Source organism: Canis lupus, chromosome 1 (assembly GCF_003254725.2).
Source record: "Canis lupus dingo isolate Sandy chromosome 1, ASM325472v2, whole genome shotgun sequence".
Taxonomy (NCBI): Eukaryota; Metazoa; Chordata; class Mammalia; order Carnivora; family Canidae; genus Canis; species Canis lupus.
Genome location: NC_064243.1, coordinates 100,272,868 through 100,295,525, shown reverse-complemented (window position 1 = coordinate 100,295,525; position 22,658 = coordinate 100,272,868). Strand labels below are relative to the sequence as shown.

The window sequence follows — 22,658 nt, the reverse complement described above, 5'->3', positions numbered from 1 at the left end:
ACCAACACTGTCCCTGAGTTACTCAGGACACAACGAACACAGAAAAATAGCCTAACGGACTGTTATCAGCAAGAAGGCAGATTATGAGATACCATTACTCACTCCAACAAAAATCAATTCAATAGCTGTCCATAGATGACATTAGCCTTGGAGGGCTCAGTAGTCCTATTAAGACTGACTACTGTACAGTAGAACATAAGAGGGCACAAGCACATAGAAAAGATGGCTGAAGGCTATATTAGCAGAGACACATAGGGATGGGTAGGAAATAAAGCTGGGGCTATCTCCATCAGCCACATGGTGGGTGCTACTGCAGTCCCTGATGAGCAGAGACTCCTACTACCTGGTCCACAGAGGACATTGGAATATTTGTCACCAACTTTACAAAAGCTGAAACACTGGGCAGTCCGGGTGGCTCAGGGTTTAGCACTGCCTTCAGTCCAGGGTGTAATCCTGGGAACTCAGGATCTAGTCCCACATTGAGTTCCCTACGTGAAGCCTGCTTCTCTCTCAGCCTGTGTCTCTGACCGCCCCCCCCTGTGTCTCTCATGAATGAATAAATAAAATCTTAAAAAAAAAAAAAGCTGAAACATGAAGTCATCTTGAGAAAGATCAGTTTTAGGTAGCACATATCTTTAAATGTTTTCTTTCCTTTCTTTTTTTAAAAATTTATTATTTGAGAGAAAGAGAAAGAGAGAGAGAGAGAATGCATAAGCAGGGGAGGGGAAGAAGCATACTTCCTGCAGAGCAGGGAGCCCAACTCGGGGTTCAATCCCAGGATCTCGAGACCATGACCTGAGCCAAAGGCCAACTGCAGACACTTAACCGACTGAGACACCCAGGTGACCCTAGGCAGCACATTTCTGCTAAGAAACTACAGTGGGGAAAAAAAACTTCTTTCCTACTGCTGTGAAATCTAAATATCCAAATGAAAAAATAAAAGTGACTCCACCTTATAGCACTCCTTGAAATGCACATGCATTGATTAAAGACTGAAATATATGACCTGAAATCCCAAAACTCCTAGCAAAAACAAAGGGAAAAACCCCTTTAACCTTGCACCTGGCAATAATTTTTGAATCAGACATCCAAAGCATGTCCTATTTGCTTTCAAAAGCAAATACAACCAAACCATATTGAATTGAAATGTTGCAGCAGAGCCAAAGAAACAAAAAAGAGTGAAAAGGAAAAAAAAAAGTGAAAAGAAGATGTAAGTGCCCAAGACGAGCTCACAATCACTGATCATCAGAGAAATGAAACAAAACCATAATGTATTACCTCATAGCTGTTACAATGGTTATTACCAAAAAGACAAGACATGTGGTGAGGAAGTGGAGAAAATTGAACCCTTGAATACTATTGCTAGGCATATAAATTACAGAAGTCATGATGGAACACATTGGGGAAGACACAAAAAATTAAAAATAGAAATACTGTATCGGCTACCATTGCCATTTCTTTTTTGTAGGTTTTTTTAAAGAATTTTTTTTAATTTTTATTTATTTATGATAGTCACAGAGAGAGAGAGAGAGGCAGAGACATAGGCAGAGGGAGAAGCAGGCTCCATGCACCAGGAGCCCGATGTGGGATTCGATCCCGCGTCTCCAGGATTGCGCCCTGGGCCAAAGGCAGGCGCTAAACCACTGCGCCACCCAGGGTTCCCCGGTTTTTTATTATTATTCATGAGACACACAGAGAGGCAGAGGGATAGGGAGAGGGAGAAGCAGGCTCCTTGCAGAGAGCCTGATCCCAGAACTAGGACCTGAGCCAAAGACAGACGCTCAACAACCACTGAACCACCCAGGTGCCCCTACTGTTGCCAATTCTAATTATGTATCTCAAGGAAACAAAATCAGTATCTCTACAAACTCTCGGTATCTATTAGGGTTTAAAATGACAAAGAAAAGTTAGGGAGTGCCTGGCTAGCTCAGTAGGTACAGCATGGGACATTTGATCATGGGGCTGTAATTTCTAGCCTCACACAGAGTGTAGATTACGAAAAAAAAATAAAACCTTAAACAAAATAGTAAGGTGACAAAGAACAAATGCAGGAATACTCAGACATAAAAATGGGAACATTACCACTCGACACAACATGGATGAACATGGAAAACATTATGCTAAGTGACATCATCACAGAGCAAAAGACAAATACTTGGGGATCCCTGGGTGGCGCAGCGGTTTAGTGCCTGCCTTTGACCCAGGGCCTGATATTGGAGTCCGGGGATATAGTCCCACATCAGTCTCCCTGCATGGACCCTGCTTCTCCCTCAGCCTGTGTCTCTGCCTCTCTCTCTCTATGTGTCTATCATGAATAAATAAATAAAATCTTAAAAAAAAAAAAAAAAGACAAATACTGTATGGCATTGCTAACATGGATATCCCTTTTTTAAAAAGCCTTGGGATCCCTGGATGGCTCAGCGGTTTGGCGCCTGCCTTCTGCCCAGGGCATGATCCTGGAGACCTGGGATCAAGTCCCAGGTCGGGCTCCCTGCATGGAGCCTGCTTCTCCCTCCCTCTGCCTGCGTCTCTGCCTCTCTCTCTCTCTCTGTGTCTCTCATGAATAAATAAATAAAATCTTTAAAAAAAATAAAATAAAATAAAATAAAATAAAAAGCCTTATTTGAGAGACAGAGAGCCCACATGCACAAGACAGTTTGTAAGTGGGGGAAGGAGCATGGGGAGAGAATCTTCAAGCACACTCTTCACTGAGCAGGGACAGACACAGGGCTCAAACCTACAACCTAGGATCACGACACAAGCCAAAACCAAGAGTCAGGGGCAGTGTGGGTGGCTCAGGGGTTTAGTGCCGCCTTCAGCCCAGGATGAGATCCTGGAGACCTGGGATCCAGTCCCGAATCCGGGTTCCCTGGGTGGAGCCTGCTTCTCCCTCTGCCTGTGTCTCTGCCTCTCGCTGTGTGTCTCTCATGAATAAATAAATAAAATCTTTAAAATAATAAAAATAAATAAATAAAAAAGAGTCATATGCTTAACCAAGCAAGCCACCAAGTGCCCTAGATATTATGTTGTTAAATTTTTTTATTTTTATTTTTTTTATTTTTTTATTTTTTGTTTTTAAATTTTTTAAAATGGTGTTTGTATATGGGGATCCCTGGGTGGCACAGCGGTTTAGCGCCTGCCTTCAGCCCAAGGTGTGATCCTGGAGACCTGGGATCAAGTCCCACATCAGACCCACCTCATGGAGCCTCTCTCTGTCTCTCTCTCTCTCATGAATAAATAAATAAAATCTTTAAAAAAAAAAGTGTTTATTTGAGACAGCATGAGCTAGCATAGTCAGAGGGGAAGGGATAAGGATAGCAGACTCCCCACTGAGAAGGTAGCCCGATGTGGGACTGGATCCCAGGGCCCTAGGATCACAATCTGAGCCAAAGGAAGGCACTAAGTAGACTAAGCTACCCAGGCATCCAGCCTTGCATGTACCCATTAAAAAAAAAAAAAAACTCAGACTCAGAGACAAAAAGTAGAATGCTACAAAGAATTACAGGAGGGGACAGCGGGTGCTCAGGGGTTCACACTTTCAATTAAAAGATGAGAAATTTCGGAGGAACTAACATACAGCATGTAGAGTACACTTAATATTGCATTTACAGTTGAAATTTGCTAAGAGGGAAGATATTAAGCCTTCTTACCATCAAAAACAAAAAATGTACTATGCCAAGTGATGGGTGTGTCATTAGCTACATATCGGTATTAATTTCATAATGTGTGAGTAAATGAAATAATTATACTACATAATACATTACATATTAAATAATATAACTTTATCTGTCAATCATTCCTCACAAACCTGAAGGGAAGGGGGCGGGTAGAAAAAGAGATGTAAACACTACAGAAAGAAACACAGAGGACGCTCTTGAGAAGTAGCCCATGGTCCACTTAAGAAGTAAACATGCCAATGCCTGCAGTTTCAGGCACAGACAGGCACAAGGAAATGTCGCAAGGTATCAAAAGGCAGGCCACAGAAATGGCACGGATCTGAACACATGTACCCAGCTGGGCTGAGGACAAGCCAGGTGCAATCCATCAGCCTCACTGCAGGACTACTGACCTCCAATGTCACCCTCAGGGTTCAGTACACAGGGTACGGGGACTGCAGGGCAGAGGAAAGGGCACACCAACAACTCAGAGCTAGCCACAAAAGCAACTACCCAGAAAGCTGGGGAAGCAAGCAGTGCCCACAGGCCACGCATGAGAAGGACAAACCATCCCCTGGAAAAAGGAGGAGGGGGATGTGGAATACAGAGTCTACTACTCCAGGTGAATGAGGACGGTGAAGGCCTTACCCAGTGAGGATATAAGTGTAAAGTTCTCCAGCATCACATGGTGGTACAGCCGTCTCTGAGCCTCATCCAGAAGTCTCCACTCCTTCCAGGAGAAGTACACGGCAATGTCCTCAAAGGTCACGCCACCCTGTCAGGAGAGCGACAGATGGAACCATGAACATTCTCTCTCTCTCTCTCTCTGAGAACCTACAATCCAATCCCCCACACAGCACCCCAGTCTCCCCTGCCACCCCAGCTCCCCACCGTAGGATAAATGCCAGGTCCTGGTGCCGCTAATGCTGCACTCCTCTCCTCTTCCCATCAATCACTGTTCAGCCCTCAGTAGTAACAGACACAGGACATGTAGGTGCAATCTAAGCTCTGGGTGTGGCCTGCAAGGTCCCATGTCACGATATTACCAATGCAGGCTCTCCCAGATTATGCCCTGAGACAGCCAGGTATGGGCCCTGCTTTACCAGAGAGTCCTCAATATCAGGACCCTGAGGTCCTTGGCTCATACTTCCTCTCCATGTGCACATGATTCTGTAGACTGTACCTCTCTCCTGTCTTCAGACCGCAGATGAACGCCCACGCCTTCCTGCCCCCATACTACACGATTCTCCCACCACTCACTCTTGTACTTGTCACAGGTCATCCAAAGGATGTTTGACAGATTCACACAGGCTCCACTACCACCCCAGGACTCTCATGGATCCCAACTGAGGGAAAGCCTCAGATGCTGCTGAGAAGCCCTCCTCAACCTGCCTGTAATCCTCCCTTCAATAACAGACACTCACAAGCACATGTCAACCTAGGATACTCACAGACCCTCTTCTTTTTTTATTTTAAAGATTCGTATTTATGGGATCCCTGGGTGGCGCAGCGGTTTAGCGCCTGCCTTTGGCCCAGGGCGCGATCCTGGAGACCCGGGATCGAATCCCACGTCGGGCTCCCGGTGCATGGAGCCTGCTTCTCCCTCTGCCTGTGTCTCTGCCTCTCCCTCTCTCTGTGTGACTACCATAAATAAAAAAAAAAAAAAAAAAAAGATTCGTCTTTATTTATGCATGAAAGACACAGAGAGAGAGAGGCAGAGGCATAGGCAGAGGGAGAAGCAGGCTCCACACAGGGAGCCTGACGTGGGACTCCATCCCGGGACTCCAGGATCACACCCTGGGCCGAAGACAGGCGCTAAACTGCTGAGCCACCCAGGCGTCCCTGCATGCCTTTCCTATATGGGACCCAAATTTCCACCTACTCCGCACAACAGCCATCATTTTTGGAAGCCTCCAATCTGCAACTTTCCCCCAGTTTCCCAAAATGTCCTGTCCAGCTGCCCACTCCACACCATCACTCACACTTCCCTAAAACATCTAAGATGCTTAACCATGTCAAGACAAGTTAGGACACCCCAAGGGATAATCAACATACTGCCAACTTCCATCAGGTTCACGGGAGCTTCAATCCCTTCCGCTGCTATTCATAACGGAAAACCTCACTAAACTGTGGAGTCGGGAGATTGCACTTCGGGGAGCTCTCAGGCATTACCAATGTGATCAACTGCAGGCCCAACAGAAAGCGATGGGATTGACCTTATATGGGACAGGACTTCACTACCTCAGACCCCAAAAGACAGGCTTTCCTGATCACCGCACCCAACAGCTCAGCCAATGAGAAGCCGCAACTCCCAACTTACTCCTGTGGACTTGTAGTTTACAACAGCTTCCCCAACTTCTCCCCTTTCCCCTTAAAATAGACTACCTCTCTCTTGTTCTCCACACTGGCCCGCTATTTTGACTCAGCTGCTTTATTCCAAACCGCAGTTCTCTTTCGCTCCCACATTAATCCATTTTTGCGGGGAACTGGCACTTTTTTAAGGTTCACGTAACTAAGGCCCTGGGGTTTGCCCTGACTCCTCCCTTCCTTTTCTCACCTGCAACACCCACAATCGGCCTCGGCCCTTCTCAAAACATAGACCAGTCAACCGGTTCACCCACGTCCACGGTGGCCACGGAGTCCATCAACAATCCACCGACTACTGCGAGTCCCTCCTCCTCGCTTACCCCCGCGGGGCGTGCCCTTCTGCGGCCAGATAAAGCCTATGTACACCCGGGTCTCCCCCCACTCAGCATCGCTAGGACAGATGGCCCCGTCAGGCAGCGAGGGTGCAGGCCTCACTGGCCGTCACTGCTCCTGAAAGAATGGACACTTGCAGCTCGCCGCTGCTGACGCAGCCACCCCGCACCGCTATCCCCGCAGCCTCTGCCCCAGCCCGCCCCGCCTCTGCGGTCCGCTCCCCACCGCAGCGCGCCGGCGCTCACACCGGGGGTCCCAGCACACCGATGCGGGGTCTCAGGGACACAAGCAGGCGCCCCGCGCTCGGGCCTTGATAATCGGGGGGGCGGGGGAGGGGGGCGGGGAGGGTCCGGGGGATGAGCGTTTACCTGCGCTAGGGCCCTGGGCGCGGCCGCCGCCATTGGACTCATGGGGCGGAGCGAGGCCCGGTCCTAGTGTGTGCGGCGAGGACAGTGCCTCCCCTTGCGTCTTCACTAGCCACCCCGACTCTGAACCGGCACTCTGAAACCTTAGGAGACAGACGGACCTAGCGGGGGTAAAAAGACCGCCAGGGCCTCAGACCGGAAGTCCCGCCCCAGCAGATGGTGCCCGCCTAGAAACCCCGCGTCCTATTCCCTCATTGGCTCCTCGCTGCGCCCTTGCCCAGGTTCTTCCGGGTGGTGTGGTTCCCTGATCTCAGGCGGTCTCCGGTAGGGATCCTCCACCCTGGAGTACTGAAGCATAGGTCACGTGGCATCCTGAAGGCTGCAGGAAAGTGGTGCTCTTATGCAGAAGTATATGAGCATTGATTTTTTTTTTTTTTTAGATTTTATTTACTTGACAGAGCACAAGCAGGGGAATAGCAGAGGGAGTGGGAGAAGCAGGCTCTCTGGTGAGCAGAGTCTTATGGGACCCTGGATCCCGCGTGACCCCAACCTAAGGTAGGGGCTTGACCAACTGAGCCACCCTGGACTCCTGGCTTTACCCCTTCTTAAAGGTAGAGAGGAGTCATGAATGCAGACTCCATGAGGCCCAGCTTCCAAAGGAGAAAACTATTTTTGATAGTCCCAAATTCTTCTACTGAGATGACATTACTTCTGGACAGCAGTTCCGAAATAAATGAGACTTTACATAACTGGGAATATATTGCTGCTCCTCAAAAGTTTTCACCCTGAAGCATTAAAGTCAGTTTTGTAAGTTTCAGTAGGCTTGATTGGGAACTATAATTTCCAGTTAACAAAAATTCAACTCATCACATTGTAAAGCTCTCTTGGCTTTATTCAGCAATTTGTGAATTGGGCAGCATCCCATCTAAGGGATGGGATGAGTGCAGCTCCAAAAAGCTACAGAAAGGAAAAGGTTTTTAAAGGTAGTACAACAGCATCAAAAACAGAAAAGAATAGATTCACCATATTGTGGGAACAAAAGAGACTTATTAGAGGAATCCCTCATCTTTTGGGAGATGGAGAGGGCCCATCCATATGACAGATTACCTTTTTATTGCTTGCCAGAAAATTCCTAGCAGTGGGAACTAAATTCCTGGGGGAGGTTGTAAATGCAATGAGTTTCAGTATTCTGCCGCGGTTTGGTGACATGGCCTACCTAGCAGAAGCGATTCCATTTGGAACCCAATTGTTTCCTTTTTCATACCCTATACAGGTTGGTTACATGAATGGGGATGAGGGATGGTAGGTCACCCAGAATTATGGGGACAATGATGAAGTAAGACTCTGGTTCCACACTAAACCTCTCTTGCCGGGATCCTTGGGTGGCACAGCGGTTTAGCGCCTGTCTTTGGCCCCGGGCGTGATCCTGGAGACCCAGGATCAAATCCCACATCCGGCTCCCGGTGCATGGAGCCTGCTTCCGGTGCATGGAGCCTGCTTCTCCCTCTGCCTGTGTCTTTGCCTCTCTCTCTCTCTGTGACTATCATAAATAAATGAAAATTAAAAAAAAAAATTAAACCTCTCTTGCCTGCATACTGATTCTGTCCCAACTATTGAGGGACACTTTTATTCATATATTTCTTGCTCCATATTCTCAGATATATTCATTTCCTTTTAAGAGTCTGACATGTCAGGGACGCCTCGGTGGCTCAGAGGTTGAGCGCCCACCTTGGGCCCAGGGTGTGACCCCGGGGACCTGGGATCGAGTCCTGCATCGGACTCCCTGCATGGAGCCTGCTTCTCCCTCTGCCTGTGTCTCTGCCTCTCTCTGTGTGTCTCTCATGAATAAATAAATAAAATCTTAAAAAAAATATATTAAAAAAAAAATAAGAGTCTGACATGTCAAACACAGAGCAACTTAATGATTGCTGGTTTTGGTATAGAACACGTTGCCATTTCCAGTTGGAGCATGTGTGCAAAGAAAGAATCTAAACACTGAAATAATGGGTTATCTGAACCCAATGATCTCAACTTCTTGTGGGGAAATGATTCTATCTTTTTCAGGCCCTGGCAGTAGTGTTGCTTTAGGAATTAAAATTATCTCCAAAAAACAGCAGTGAAACACATTTCAGATGTTTAAAGACAGTGTTAGAAATAGCTCTGGGGAAACCCACATTCCATCTTCCTACATATCAGTAAAAGCTAAAAAAGCATTATGACTTCAGAGAACTTTTAGGAGAAGGCTTAAGAAGTCTGAGAAAAGATAGAATCAAACAGCATATCATTGTGCTAAAAATGTGCCTGACACTGTGAGGCTTTTATCTTGAAAATGTGTTTTTTTTTTTTCATTCCTGAAAACATTGAGCTATGCTACCGGTCAACCTTAAATAAATAGCCAGTTATTTATAAGCAAACTGAGTTTATTCTAGAATAATGGCGAAATTTCAACTATGGATAAGCACACTATGGCAAACCACAATTAAAAAAAACAAAAGTCAGCTTTTATTAGGTCTTAGGAGAAGATTGGGGAGGATAACTTTCAATAAAATGTCCTTGAGAAACACAAGACTGAGTTTGGCAGTCTCTTATTGGCTGCATGCCCTGGTTAGAGTGTGATTGCTGGGGCAAGGAGAGATCATACTTTCTTTTGTTAAAAACAGGAGATTGGGGGGATCCCTGGGTGGCGCAGCGGTTTGGCGCCTGACTTTGACCCAGGGCGCGATCCTGGAGACCTGGGATCGAATCCCACGTCGGGCTCCCTGTGCATGGAGCCTGCTTCTCCCTCTGCCTCTGTCTCTGCCTCTCTCTCTCTCTCTGTATGACTATCATAAATAAATAAAAAAAAAAAAAAAAAAAAAAACACAAACAAACAGGAGATTGGGCAGCCCAGGTGGCTCAGTGGTTTAGCGCTGCCTTCAGACCAGGACCTGATCCTGGAGTCTTGGGATCCAGTCCCATGTCAGGCTCCCTGCATGGAGCCTGCTTCTCTGTCTCTGTCTCTGTCTCTATCTCTGTCTCTGTCTCTCTCAGTGTGTCTCATGAATAAGTAAATTCTTTTTTTTTTAAATTTTTATTTATTTATGATAGTCACAGAGAGAGAGAGAGAGAGAGAGAGAGAGAGAGGCAGAGACACAGGCAGAGGGAGAAGCAGGCTCCATGCACAGGGAGCCCGACGTGGGATTCGATCCCAGGTCTCCAGGATCGCACCCTGGGCCAAAGGCAGGCGCCAAACCGCTGCGCCAACCAGGGATCCCTGAATAAGTAAATTCTTAAAAAAAAAAAAAAAAAGCAAGAGATTAAAATCATCCCTAGAAAGTCTCCTTTGTCAAGATAAAAATTGTCTTCCTTCTTAACTGCTGATTATGCTTCTCATGCCGGTTTGTACTGTGATTCCTTAATACATCTTCCATGAGTTCTCTCTTCTAATTTTCACACTACTTTGGAGAAACTTAGAAGAGTACATTTAGGGTACCTGAAGACTTAAAATGACCAGGAAATTGAAAGCCCATGTTTATCCACTCTTCTAACAAAGTGCACTGAGCGCATACGGGGTTTTCAGGAACTTTGGTAGGTGCATGGGAGAAATGTAGGCACAAGACATGCAGTCTTGCCTTCCTGTGGCTTTTATGAGGTTCAAGAAAACATAGGAAACATGAAAGCAGAAATACTAGGGAACCCTGGTTGGCGCAGCGGTTTAGCGCCTGCCTTTGGCCCAGGGCGCAATCCTGGAGACCCGGGATCGAGTCCTGCATCGGGATCCCTGCATGGAGCCTGCTTCTCCTTCTGCCTGTGTCTCTGCCTCTCTCTCTCTCTCTCTCTCTCTCTGTGTCTCATGAATAAATAAATAAAATCTTAAAAAAAAAAAAAAAAGAACCTTTGACTCTGCTGCTCATCACAGCCTGTACATCTACAGCCTCTCTGTACTGGAGCCTGGGGCATGCAGTCTGACCTTCCCTAAATAACCTGTTTTTACAGTTTCATCTCTGCACTGAGCTCTCCATCGGCTTCACCTCAACTCATTAGAAATGCTCATTCTCAGCCCCACAAGACACACCTATTGACTCAGGGCCTTTGGGGGTAGCCATAGAATGAGTATTTATTTTATTTTATTTTATTTTATTTTATTTTATTTATTTTATTTTATTTTTTTTATTTTTTTTTTAAATTTTTTTTTTTTATTTATTTATGATAGTCACAGAGAGAGAGAGAGAGAGAGAGAGAGAGAGAGGCAGAGACATAGGCAGAGGGGGAAGCAGGCTCCATGCACCGGGAGCCCGATGTGGGATTTGATCCCGGGTCTCCAGGATCGCGCCCTGGGCCAAAGGCAGGCGCCAAACCGCTGCGCCACCCAGGGATCCCTATTTTATTTATTTTATTTTATTTTATTTTATTATTTTATTTTTTTTTAGAATGAGTATTTTAAAAAGCCTCCAGGTGAGAGAGACACACAAATTCCATCTGCTTGCTGTGGTTCCTGTGGACAAGGCACCTGATATTCTTGTGATTCACACAAATGTCCTCTACGGCTGCAGGATTTCATAACCTAGGCAGAAAATTTATCAGCACACATTTGTTTCTTTCATTAAAAGTGGAGTGTCTAGGGACACCTGGGTGGCTCAGTGGTTGAGCGCCTGCCTTCAGCCCTAGGGTGTGATCCTGGAGTCCTAGGATTGAGTTCCACATTGAGCTCCCTGCATGGAGCCTGCTTCTCCCTCTTCCTGTGTCTCTGCCTTTCTCTCTCTCTGTCTCTGTCTCTCATGAATAAATAAATGAAATCTTTAAAAAAAAAGTGGAATGTCTAGAATGTCTGGTTTTGCTTTTAGTAACAGATTATTACTCCGTTGTGAACATAAAAATGAAAACCGGCTAATCACTCTGATGTGGAGAACAAGGGAAAAGAAAAAAAATTAAAATTCTTTACAACTTACTCCCCATTGACAACTACTTGAGACAGGGAGGGTGACCTTCCAGGAAGGTAACTCCCTCAGCGTTAGCTCTTTCCTTTTTTTTTTTTGTTAGCACTTTCCTAAAGGAAAAAGACAATTTTAGCCCAAATGCCAAGATCCGGTAGATCTTCTTTACCATATGAATATCCCTTTGGAAACTTCCTTTAGTTCTACCTATTCCCTCAAGGTATACAAGAGCAATCGTTCTCTAAACAAAGAGCCAACTAATCTACATTTGAAGGGGCTCTCAGTACTAAGATTTTAGTAGACAGCAGCAAATGACCTTGACCTAACAACAGCTACCTCTCAAGGTCCTGGAAACCTTGCTTCTAAAATACTTTACAGGTTAACATTTTCCCTACCCCAGTCCCAACTGAAAATTATATAATCAGTCACAGTGCAGCTCTTTCTGACCATGGATCCTGTCACCATGCTTTAATCAATCACTTTTTTCTCACCAAATCCTTTCCTGAGTCAAGAAATTCTTTCTTGACTGTGTGATCCCTCACCCTGACATTTCACATCAACTACCTCAATGCAGAAAAACAATTATCAGCAGTATGGTATCCTTTTATTTATTTTTTTTTAAGATTTTATTTATTCATGAGAGACACAGAGAGAGGCAGAGAATAGGCAGAGAGAGAAGCAGGCTCCATGCAGAGAGCCCGATGCGGGACTCGATCCCAGGACTCCAGGATTACACCCTGAGCTAAAGGCAGATACTCAACCACTGAGCCACTCCGGCATCCCAGTATGGTATCCTTTTAAAATTGCTTCGGCACATGGAAGGATTGCAATGTTTCTGTGGGGATCTGTGTTCAAATATGTTGTTAGCAAAACCCAAGTTTGGCTGCACATCACTATAAAGCCAATAATCAAGAGACAGGTGCTGACTGGAAAGATACAGGAGCTTTTTTTTTTTTTTTGATACAAGAGCTTTAACGAGGAGGCTGGCCGTGTGGAAAGAAGGCAGACCACTGTACAAAGAAAAACTCCAAAGTCTCTGCCTCATGAAGAGGTTTTTAGAGGCGTTTGGGTCAGTTAGCCAGTAAATGGAGCACAGCAGTACTTAACACTTCTTGACAACGTGCAGACTCCAGAGTGCTAGCTATAGATGTTATCACAGTGCTGGGAGGTTGTGCAAGGGGATCTGGTTTGTTTTGTGGCATGCAGAGTACTCAGCTCTTTCTAGGAGAGAATGCATGGTCTGTAGACAGAGAAACAACCAATCACATGGGCTAATGGTGCTTCTTTAACCTTAAGATTACAAGGTCACCCAAGGGCCCTAGGTGGCTTCACCCATACATACTGGTTTTCCTAGTACTGAAAGAGGACCTTGGCTGCCCCTATTTTGACCTCAAATCTTCCAGTTGGGTTCTTTTTTCAGGCTTGTCCCCTGTCTCAGATGGAAGACCCTGATGCCTGTTTCATCACCACCTCTTCCTCTGTCTTTGGATTTTGTCACCAGGCAGTGGCCAAACCTAGTTTGTCTGGGACCCTCAGGTTAGGTGCTCTTGCACCCCTGTGCCCTGACAGTACAACAAAGTCCGAATTTGTTGACAAACCTGCTCCTGAGGTTTTTTTCCTTTAAGATAATCGTGGGCAACCATCTGCTGAGTTTAGTCCAGACATATATACTCTGACACCGCCAGGAGGTGCCAGAGCGGTCATGATGGTGCATGTAAGAGGAATGGAGGGATCACCTGTGGACTGTGCTGTGTCCCTGAGGGATCTACCAGGTCAACACTCTGGGAGGGCATTTGCCATAAGTATCAGTGGTGGGAGCCTAGGCTCCAGAGGAAGTATGGGGACTCAGCCCAGAGAGTCCTTCCTAAATCTGCTACCCAGGGTCCTAACTCCCTCCAGGTGTCTCCTCTGTCCCTGTGCCACCCCTACTCTTCTGCCTGGTACTGAGGTCCTCAGGAGACCGCATCCCAATCTCCACGTGCTCAGCCCCTTTCTCGCTGACTCCCCAAGATGCCATCATGCTCATGCAAGGGTCCATAGAATAAAAGGCCTCTCCAGGTTCCCATATTAAAGCACTTAATCTGGGTACCCTCTTCCTTGCAAGATGGGCTGTACCCATCCTGGCCTTCCTTCTCTCCTCTTTCTTTCCTTCCTTCCTTTTTTTCCTTCCCTTCCTTTCCCTCTTTCTCTATTTTTGTTTTTCTTTTTTTTTTATTTTTGTTTTTCAAAAATAAAAATGCTAGTAGGTGAAATAGATTGCTTTTAAGCCACTGACATTAAAGCCCGCAGGCATTAAGGGCAGCCTTTTTTTTTTTTTTTTTTTTTTTTTTATTTATGATAGTCACACACACAGAGAGAGAGGCAGAGACACAGGCAGAGGGAGAAGCAGGCTCCATGCACTGGAAGCCCGATGTGGGATTCGATCCCGGGTTTCCAGGATCGAGCGCCCTGGGCCAAAGGCAGGCGCCAAACCGCCGCGCCACCCAGGGATCCCGGCAGCCTTTTTTTTTTTTTTTTTTTATGCCTACATACCCTAACTTTCTTTATTTATTTTATTGGAGTTCAATTTTCCAACATATAGCATAACACCCAGTGCTCATCCCATCAAGTGCCCCCCTCAGTGCCCGACACCCAGTCACCCCCACCCCCACCCCCGCCCCCGTCCACCTCCCTTTCCACCACCCCTTGTTCGTTTAAGGGCAGCCTTAAAGAGATTTACACTGGCTGTCTTCCTGTCCTCCACTATTATGCATAGCCAGTAAAAGTCCAGAAGTCAGTGCCAGACTTCTCAAATCCCAGAAGTAGTGCACTATAGGTGAGGGTTCCCTGTTTTGGCCACTAAGCTGACAGTGTAGAGGAGCCGAGACCTGTCGGAACCCAGGTGGCAGATTCATGTTGAACCAGGAAACCGGACCTTCCTGTGTATCTCCCAGTCAGCAACTGCAAAGGATCTTTCTGACATGGGAGCCCTCAGGTGGAGAGGGTGCTGCTTGGCCCGAAAGTGGATCAAAACAGGCACAAGGTCAAGAGGGATAGTTCAAACCAAATGCCAAAGTCACCACCTGGAGGTAGCAAACAAAAACCGCACCAACACTGACCCCAGGGCAGCTCCAGGGGCGCAGCAGTTTAGCGCCGCCTGCAGCCTGGGGCGTGGTCCTGGAGATCCCGGATCGAGTCCCACATCAGGCTCCCTGCATGGAGCCTGCTTCTCCCTCTGCCTGTGTCTCTGTCTCTCTCCCTCTCCGTGTGTGTGTCTCTCATTAATAAATAAAATCTAAAAAATAAATTAAAAAAAAAAGAAAAGAACACGGACCCCAGATCTATTCTAAGATAGGCTTCACTTCCTCCCACACCCTCCTGCTCCCAGTCCTTCCAGGTCAGGGGGAGGCGGGATGCGACCCCAGCGCCTGCCCTTCCCAGGCCCAGAAGACTTCCCCTGAGACAGCTGACGGGAAACAAAGCCCAGAGCAGTTTCCTTTGGGGATTAGTCGTCAACTGTTACAGAAAGAGAAGGAATTAAATCACTTGGAGGCTAGCGCTCTGCGGTGAGAAATCCTTCCCCGTGTACTGGATGGGATGGCAGGAAACAACTCTGTCAGGTGGGCACAGCAACCTTGTCTTTACTAATGTGAGACCAGCCTGACTTACAGTCACCCTTCAGGGTGTTCAGGCAGGTCCCTCCCCTCCAGCCTGTCAGGATTAATGTCTCCTGCCTGTGAGGCTCCTGGACACCTCCAGTCAGCTCACAGTCCCCAAATCTGCTGTCTGCCTGGGCTTGTAAAGGTAAACACATGAACAAAATCAGAAATCCCTAGGAAATGCAATTACAACATAGCACTACACATGTATTAAAAGAGCTGACCTTAAAGACTGGCACTACCAAGTATTGGCAGGGGCTGGAGATACTGGAACTCTCAGACATGCCTGGTGGGAATGCAATAGTGAACAGCTTAGATCCCATTTTGGCTCTTTCATGAAAATGTTAACTCCGGCCTACCTCTGCCTTTGGCATTGCACTTTGAGATTTAACATAAGAGAAATGAACCCTCTATCTGCATAAGGAATTATAATGAAAACATATAGAGGGGTTTGTTTGTGGAAGTCAAAAGCTGGAAATAAGCCAAATGTGCCAAATGCTCTAATGAAATAGATCAGTAGGGGTGTAAATCTGGAGAAGAAAACAGTACTGTTGACTCAAAGGGACATATATGTGAAACGTCAGAGCCGAATGACCAAAGAAAAAGGGTGTGAGGGCACTTGGGTTGCTCAGTCGGTTAAGTATCTGCTTTCGGCTCAGGTCGTCATCTCAGAGTCCTGGAATGGAGCCCCACATCAGGCTCCCTACTCAGTGGGCAATCTGCTTCTCCCTCTGCCCCTACCCCAATTTGTACTCTAATAAAATCCTAAAAAAACAAAAAAGAAAGAGGGTGAGAACTCCAGCCTGAGGAGGAATGGTTTATTTAAGAACTTCAGGACAGAAGCAAACCTTTGGCAATCTTAACAGAAGTAGAACTCCACACCACCACTGGCAGTTAAGACCTGCATTTACAGCCCTAGATGATGGGGAGTATCTGGGAGAAAACCTGGGAGATGGATGTTTCAGAACAGGTGTCTGCCATAGTTGTATAGGATACTGTAAGAATGCTGGCAAGGCAGGGTTACAAAACTACATCCCTAGCCTATGAAATCTCCTGTTTTTATCCTTTCCTTGCCTGCACCACAACAGCCTTGACATGTAAGCACCAGAGAGAGGATATAATTCAGAGACTTTTGGATAATTTTATGACAATGACCTCTGTTACACAGGATACCTGTGTCTGAAATTAAAGAATTTCTGTGCACACTGATCCTGCCCAGCCAGTCACTACATCTGTGATACATTTTTATAATAGATACATTCCATAAACAGGCCTGATGACTCCTCTACTCCCTAATTACCCAATCATTTAGATTACCAATTAGAGTTTCCCTGCCTCTGTGGTACAAGTGAATACTGTACAAAGGTCACATGGATCCTCTGAAGAATCTGAGTTAGAGACTCCACTCAACAGTGCAGGGCACTATGTGGTATCTGCTGTGGACAAGCTTGTCTCTACAAGCACTGGAGATGGTCTCAGCTGCTCCCTCTTCAGGGTGACCCGTGAACACGCAAAACTTCCTGGCATCTAGAACACAAAACCCAGATGTGGCCCCTAGGAGGCTGTATTAACTAAAACTGATGTAACACAGTACCACACTCTGGGTGATTAGACAAGAGAAATTTATTTTCCCACAAATCTGGAGTCCAAAAATTGGACATAAAGTGTCATCAGCAAGGTTAGTTTCTTCTAAGGCCTCTCCTTAGCTGGTAGATGGGGATTCCCTGTCTTCAGATGGTCATCCATGTGCACCCATATCCTCATCTCTTATCATGAAACCAGCTAGACTGCCTAAGAGTCCATCCTAATAACCCATTTCAACTTCATGATCTTTTTTAAGATGCCATGTATAACTATACTCACATTGTGTGGTACTGGCAGGTTACAACTTCAAAATAGGAATTGTGGGTGCACATTCAGCCCATCAGATAGGTTGTTAGAGTTAATGCAAATTCCCCAGGATGGAGAACAGTAAAGATGTACATATGTAGGTATTCTCCTCTCTGAGGCACAATAAATTTGTGATGCAATGAAATCTGTTCACTCCTAAGTGCCAGCAGAGCCCAACTCTGCTTTCCAACCACTCCTTAAAATGGATACAACTGGGCAGCCCCGGTGGCTCAGCGGTTTAGCGCACTTTCGGCCCTGGGTGTGATTCTGGAGACCCAGGATCGAGTCCCGCATCTGGCTCCCTGCATGGAGCCTGTTTCTCCCTCTGCCTGTGTCTCTGCCTCTCTCTCTCTGAATCTCTCATGAATAAATAAAATCTTAAAAAAAAAAAAAAAAGAATGGATACAACACCTACAATTAAAGGTAATTAAATAAAAAGACCTATTAATGCATAAACCAGAGCAACAAGTGGCATCCAATTCCTCTATTACTGACTTGGAAGCTTCATTAATGCTTTAATCCAAAGCATTAAAAGACCAACAAAGTCCCTAAGGGATTTAGTCTTCCTGTGCAAGTAACCACCCAGGACACAGATCAGGTACTGATAATCAAAACTAGGTCACATGCATGACCAAAATTAGAAGGAAACGAAGAGGGCAGCCCCGGTGGCGCAGCGGTTTAGTGCCACCTGCAGCCTGGGGTGTGATCCTGGAGACCTGGGATCGAGTCCCACGTTGGGCTTCCTGCATGGAGCCTGCTTCTTCCTCTGCCTGTGTCTCTGCCTCTCTCTCTCTCTGAATAAATAAATAAATAAATAAATAAATAAATAAATAAATAAATCTTTAAAAAAAAAAAAAGAAGGAAATGAAGAGGTCCAATTACCCATAATTTCCATCAGCAAATGACAACACAAAGACGTCAGCACTGTTAAGCATATTGGGTAGTGACTAATGTATATTATCAGGATCATCCTGGTGGCAGAGGTAAAATGACTTCTGCCACAGAATATAACAGTGACTTCTAACAATAACTTCAAACATATCAGAACGCAATATGCACATTCTGAATTTTTCCCAAAAGGCTAGAACTTACGGACAGTCAATTCACTGTGGACATTCAGGTAAACAAAGCTGAATTCAAGAAGGTGATGGACTCATAAAGGTTCTCCTCTAGAGATACTAAGCAAGGAAATATCAGTTTCTATGCTATTTTAAGTCTTTCTGCAGTGTGAACTCTCAAGTGGGGGAATGAATACAAATAACTGGCTAAAGGAATTTTGTTATTCACCTACTTATGAGGCTTCACTCCAGGGTGAATTCAGATTTTTATGAAACTATATCTTTAAATGATCTCCCAAGACACTACATGCTAATCCTATTGCATTAGAGGACAGGGATTCAACAAATCAATTTTAGTGAACATAAACATTCGGTTCGTAATATCACCCACAAGGACTTTATTTACTACGGACTTCCTCATGTTGAAGGAGACTGAAGATTTAGCTGAAAGATTCCCCACAATACCAGGACCCCTAAGGCCTGTCACCACTGTGAACTCTGTGATGATGGCCAAGAGCACCGTAACTAATAAAAGATTTCCCACATTCACTGCAAGTGAAAGACTTTTCCCCTGTGTGAATTCTCTGGTGTTTTATGAATGTTGACTTGCACTTCCAAGATTTCCCACATTCATTACACTTATAAGGCTTTTCACCTGAGTGAACCTTTATGTGTACATTGAGGCTATTTCTTCTGACAAAGGACTTGCCACATTCACTGCATTCATAAGGCCTTTCCCGAGAGTGAACTCTCTGGTGAGAACGGAGGACAGAGCGAGCGGTAAAAGATTTCCCACATTCACTGCACTCATAGGGCCTTTCTCCAGTGTGAAGTCTCTGGTGGTCACGGAGGACAGAACTAGTGGTAAAAGATTTCCCACATTCACTACAGTCATAAGGACTTATTCCAAGGTGACTTTGACGATGATACCGGAGGGCACAGCTATGACTAAAAGACTTCCCACATTCATTGCACAGATAAGGCTTTTCTCCTGTGTGAATTCTCTGGTGTTGGATGAACGTCGACTTATAGTTCAAAGATTTGCCACATTCATTACATTTATAAGGCCTTTCACCTGAGTGAACCTTAATATGTACATTGAGGCTATTTCTGTGGAGAAAGAACTTGCCACAGTCATCGCACTTATAAGGTCTTTCTCCTGTGTGTACTCTTTGGTGAGAACGGAGGGCAGAACTAGAGGTAAAAGATTTTTGACATTCATTGCACTCATAAGGCCTTTCTCCCGTGTGAACTCTCTGGTGAGAACGAAGGACAGAAGTAGCAGAAAAAGATTTCCCACATTCACTGCATTCATAAGGCCGTTCTCCTGTGTGAATTCTCTGATGTTGAATGAATGTTGACTTACACTTCAATGATTTCCCACATTCATTACATTTATAAGGTTTTTCACCTGAGTGAACCTTTAGGTGTACACTCAGGCTATTTCTTCGGACAAAAGACTTGCCACATTCACTGCACTCATAAGGCCTTTCTCCAGTGTGAACTCTGTGATGATAATGGAGGGCAGAACTTGTGGTAAAAGTTTTCCCACATTTACTACACTCATAAGGCCTTTCTCCAGTATGAAGTCTCTGGTGATCACGGAGGACAGAACTAGTGGTAAAAGTTTTCCCACATTCACTGCACTCATAAGGCCTTTCTCCAGTGTGAACTCTCTGATGAGAATGAAGGACAGAACTAGTAATAAAAGACTTCCCGCATTCACTGCACTCATAAGGCCTTTCTCCTGTGTGAATTCTCTGGTGTTTAATCAACGATGACTTACACTTCAAAGATTTCCCACATTCATTACACTTATAAGGCCTTTCACCTGAGTGAACCTTTCTGTGTACTTTGAGGATATTTTGTCGGACAAAAGACTTGCCACATTCACTGCACTCATAAGGCCTTTCTCCAGTGTGAATTCTTTGATGATAACGCAGGTCAGTCCTAGATATAAAAGATTTCCCACATTCATTGCACTCATAAGGCCTCTCTCCTGTGTGAATTCTCTGGTGTTTAATGAATGTTGACTTAAACTTAAATGATTTCCCACATTCATTGCACTTATAAGGCCTTTCACCTGAGTGAACCTTTATGTGTACATTGAGAGTATTTTTTCGGAGAAAGGACTTGCCACATTCTCTGCACTCAAAAGGCCTTTCTCCTGTGTGAATTCTCTGGTGTTTAATGAATGCTGACTTACACTTCAAAGATTTCCCACATTCATTACATTTATAAGGCCTTTCACTTGAGTGAACCTTTATGTGTACATTGAGGCTATTTCTTCGCAAAAAGGACTTGCCACATTCATTGCACTCATAAGGCTTTTCTCCAGTGTGAACCCTCTGGTGAGAATGGAGGACAGAACGAGCAGTAAAACACTTTCCACAATCACTGCACTCAAAAGGTCTTTCCCCTGTGTGAGATCTCCGATGATAACAGAGGGCAGACATAGAGGGAAAAGATTTTCCACAGCCACGACACTTATAAAACCTTTCTCCAGGTTGAACTCTATGAGTAATCGACACTGAGCTACAGCTATAAGATTTTGCACATTCACTGCACACATAACTCTTTACTCCATGATGCCATCTCTGGGGATGAATGAGGACAGTTTTGGGACCTAAGGATTTCCCACATTTGCTACACGTGTATTGCCTGGATCCACTGTGAGTCTTTCCATGTTCACTCAGGGTTGATCTTTGCCTAGAGTATTTTCCATATTTGCCAAACTCATGATATCTTTCTCCAGTATGAGATCTCTGGTGTATAGCAAATAATGATTTGTACCTGAATGTTTTCCCACATTCATTACACACAAAGCACTGTCTTCCAGGGTGGACACCCTGGTCCTGAACATGGGGATGTTTGGGACTAAAGGCGTTCTTGCATTCTCCCCAAGGATAATGACTTTTTCTGCTTTGTAAAGTTGCCCTGCACTGTGTGATGGTGTTTGGCTTCTCCTCACTCGCAGTGGCCTCTTGCCGCAGATGTCTCGAGCCAGACAGGAAGTCCTTCCGAACTTCCCTACAGGTAAAGGACTTTCCTGAATCATGGATTCCGCAGCTCTTCACGTCACAGGCCCCATCCACACCGTTTCTGCATAGTGTTTCTCCCACGTGCTGCTGCTGTTCAAACTTTATACTGAAATAAAATCGTTTCCCACATGCTCCGCACCTCAACAGTTTCTGGCTGTTTTCTTTTCCCTGCTGCTCAGCCAAATGGAAAATGTCTCTCAAGACTGGACCACACATCTCACAGGGGTGGGTCTTCTGGGAAGTCAGAGCTACCCTGGGCGTCCTGGTCTGTGACACACCTCCAGAAGCATTCTGTTCAATGGGTGCCTCCACAGCCTCTGCTCCACAGCAGCAACCTGAACGCAAAGAAAGGCTGGTGAAACATGTGTGTTTTTTTGTTTTCTTTTAAGGATTTTATTTATTTATTTATGAGACACAGGGAGAGAGGCAGAGACACAGGCAGAGGGAGAAGTAGGCTCCACGCAGGAAGCCCGATGAGGGACTCGATCCCAGGACCGCAGATCATGCCCTGAGCCAAAGGTAGCTGCTCAACCGCTGAGCCACCCAGGTGTCCCGAAACATGTGTTAACTAAAGTGAAGAGGTGAGCCCACTCACCTAGGCATTACTGACTGTACAGTCTGTTTTTACAGACAAATGAGATGGAATTTATTTGAATGAGAGGTTGCTGTATATTCCTGGGCCCAACTGGTCAAAGTATCATGGAAAACACACTAGAAAGATAAAAAACTAGGGTATGACACAAGGAACAAAGGGTCTGCAACTTGTTCTCTGCCCAAAGGTTTGTGTAGGACCATTGCTGCTGCTGCCATTTGGCTGAATAGAGGCTGCAGGAATATATAATTACAAGAAATTTGCTTTCGTTCAAGGTCAGCTTACGGGCATATGAATATCTCATGACAAAATTTTCAGAGGTGAATGTTGAACTACACAGAAATAGCAGTGAGAGAAATGGGTGAGATGTGGAGGCCTGAGGAGGATCAACAACCCTTCCATTGGACATTATGGAATTACCAGGGAGTAGAACCCAGAAGTCCACAGATTGTCAACAGCAAGGAAGGAAAGAAAGAAATGAAGTGTGGCCATTGGCAACAGCACCAAACTCTGGTCAAAAAAACCAAAAGGTGCCCAGTATGATCTAAACACAATCCTAATATCGTACCTTCTCCAGCTCTATTCACCAGAAACAGGTTCCCCTGAGGCCACCTGGTCATGTGAGAAGCATGTCCATACCATGTTACACAAAGGCCTCTTCCCTATAAGCCCTAGTTGAGCAACACAGGGTCCCAGGCAATACAAATACTGTAGGAAAACAGGCCAGCTGAACCACTAAGACTGTCCTAGAGCCACTCAGGACACAAGAAAGAAAAACACCCTACACGACTGATGTCAGCAGGAT

The 22,658-nt window shown here is 45.5% G+C and overlaps 1 protein-coding gene across 13 annotated transcripts in view; it reads right to left on the bottom strand.

Annotated features, from left to right (window-relative positions):
- The window catches only part of LOC112643320 (zinc finger protein 850-like), a 76,334-nt gene that overhangs the window by 6,936 nt on the left and 46,740 nt on the right, over positions 1–22,658 (bottom strand). For 9 of the 13 annotated variants that reach the window (XM_049095083.1, XM_049095035.1, XM_049094999.1 and 6 more), the window contains one exon: positions 4,305–4,431. The exons of 1 other annotated variant lie outside the window; for it this stretch is intronic. In XM_049095083.1, the coding sequence (XP_048951040.1) occupies positions 4,305–4,338 (34 nt within the window). In that variant the 5' untranslated portion in view covers positions 4,339–4,431. Of the gene's footprint in view, positions 1–4,304; positions 4,432–5,107; positions 5,246–6,724; positions 6,937–16,069; positions 21,597–22,658 lie in introns of those variants that run through there. 3 more of the 13 variants (XM_025421218.3, XM_049095197.1, XM_025421226.3) reach the window with 3 other exon arrangements.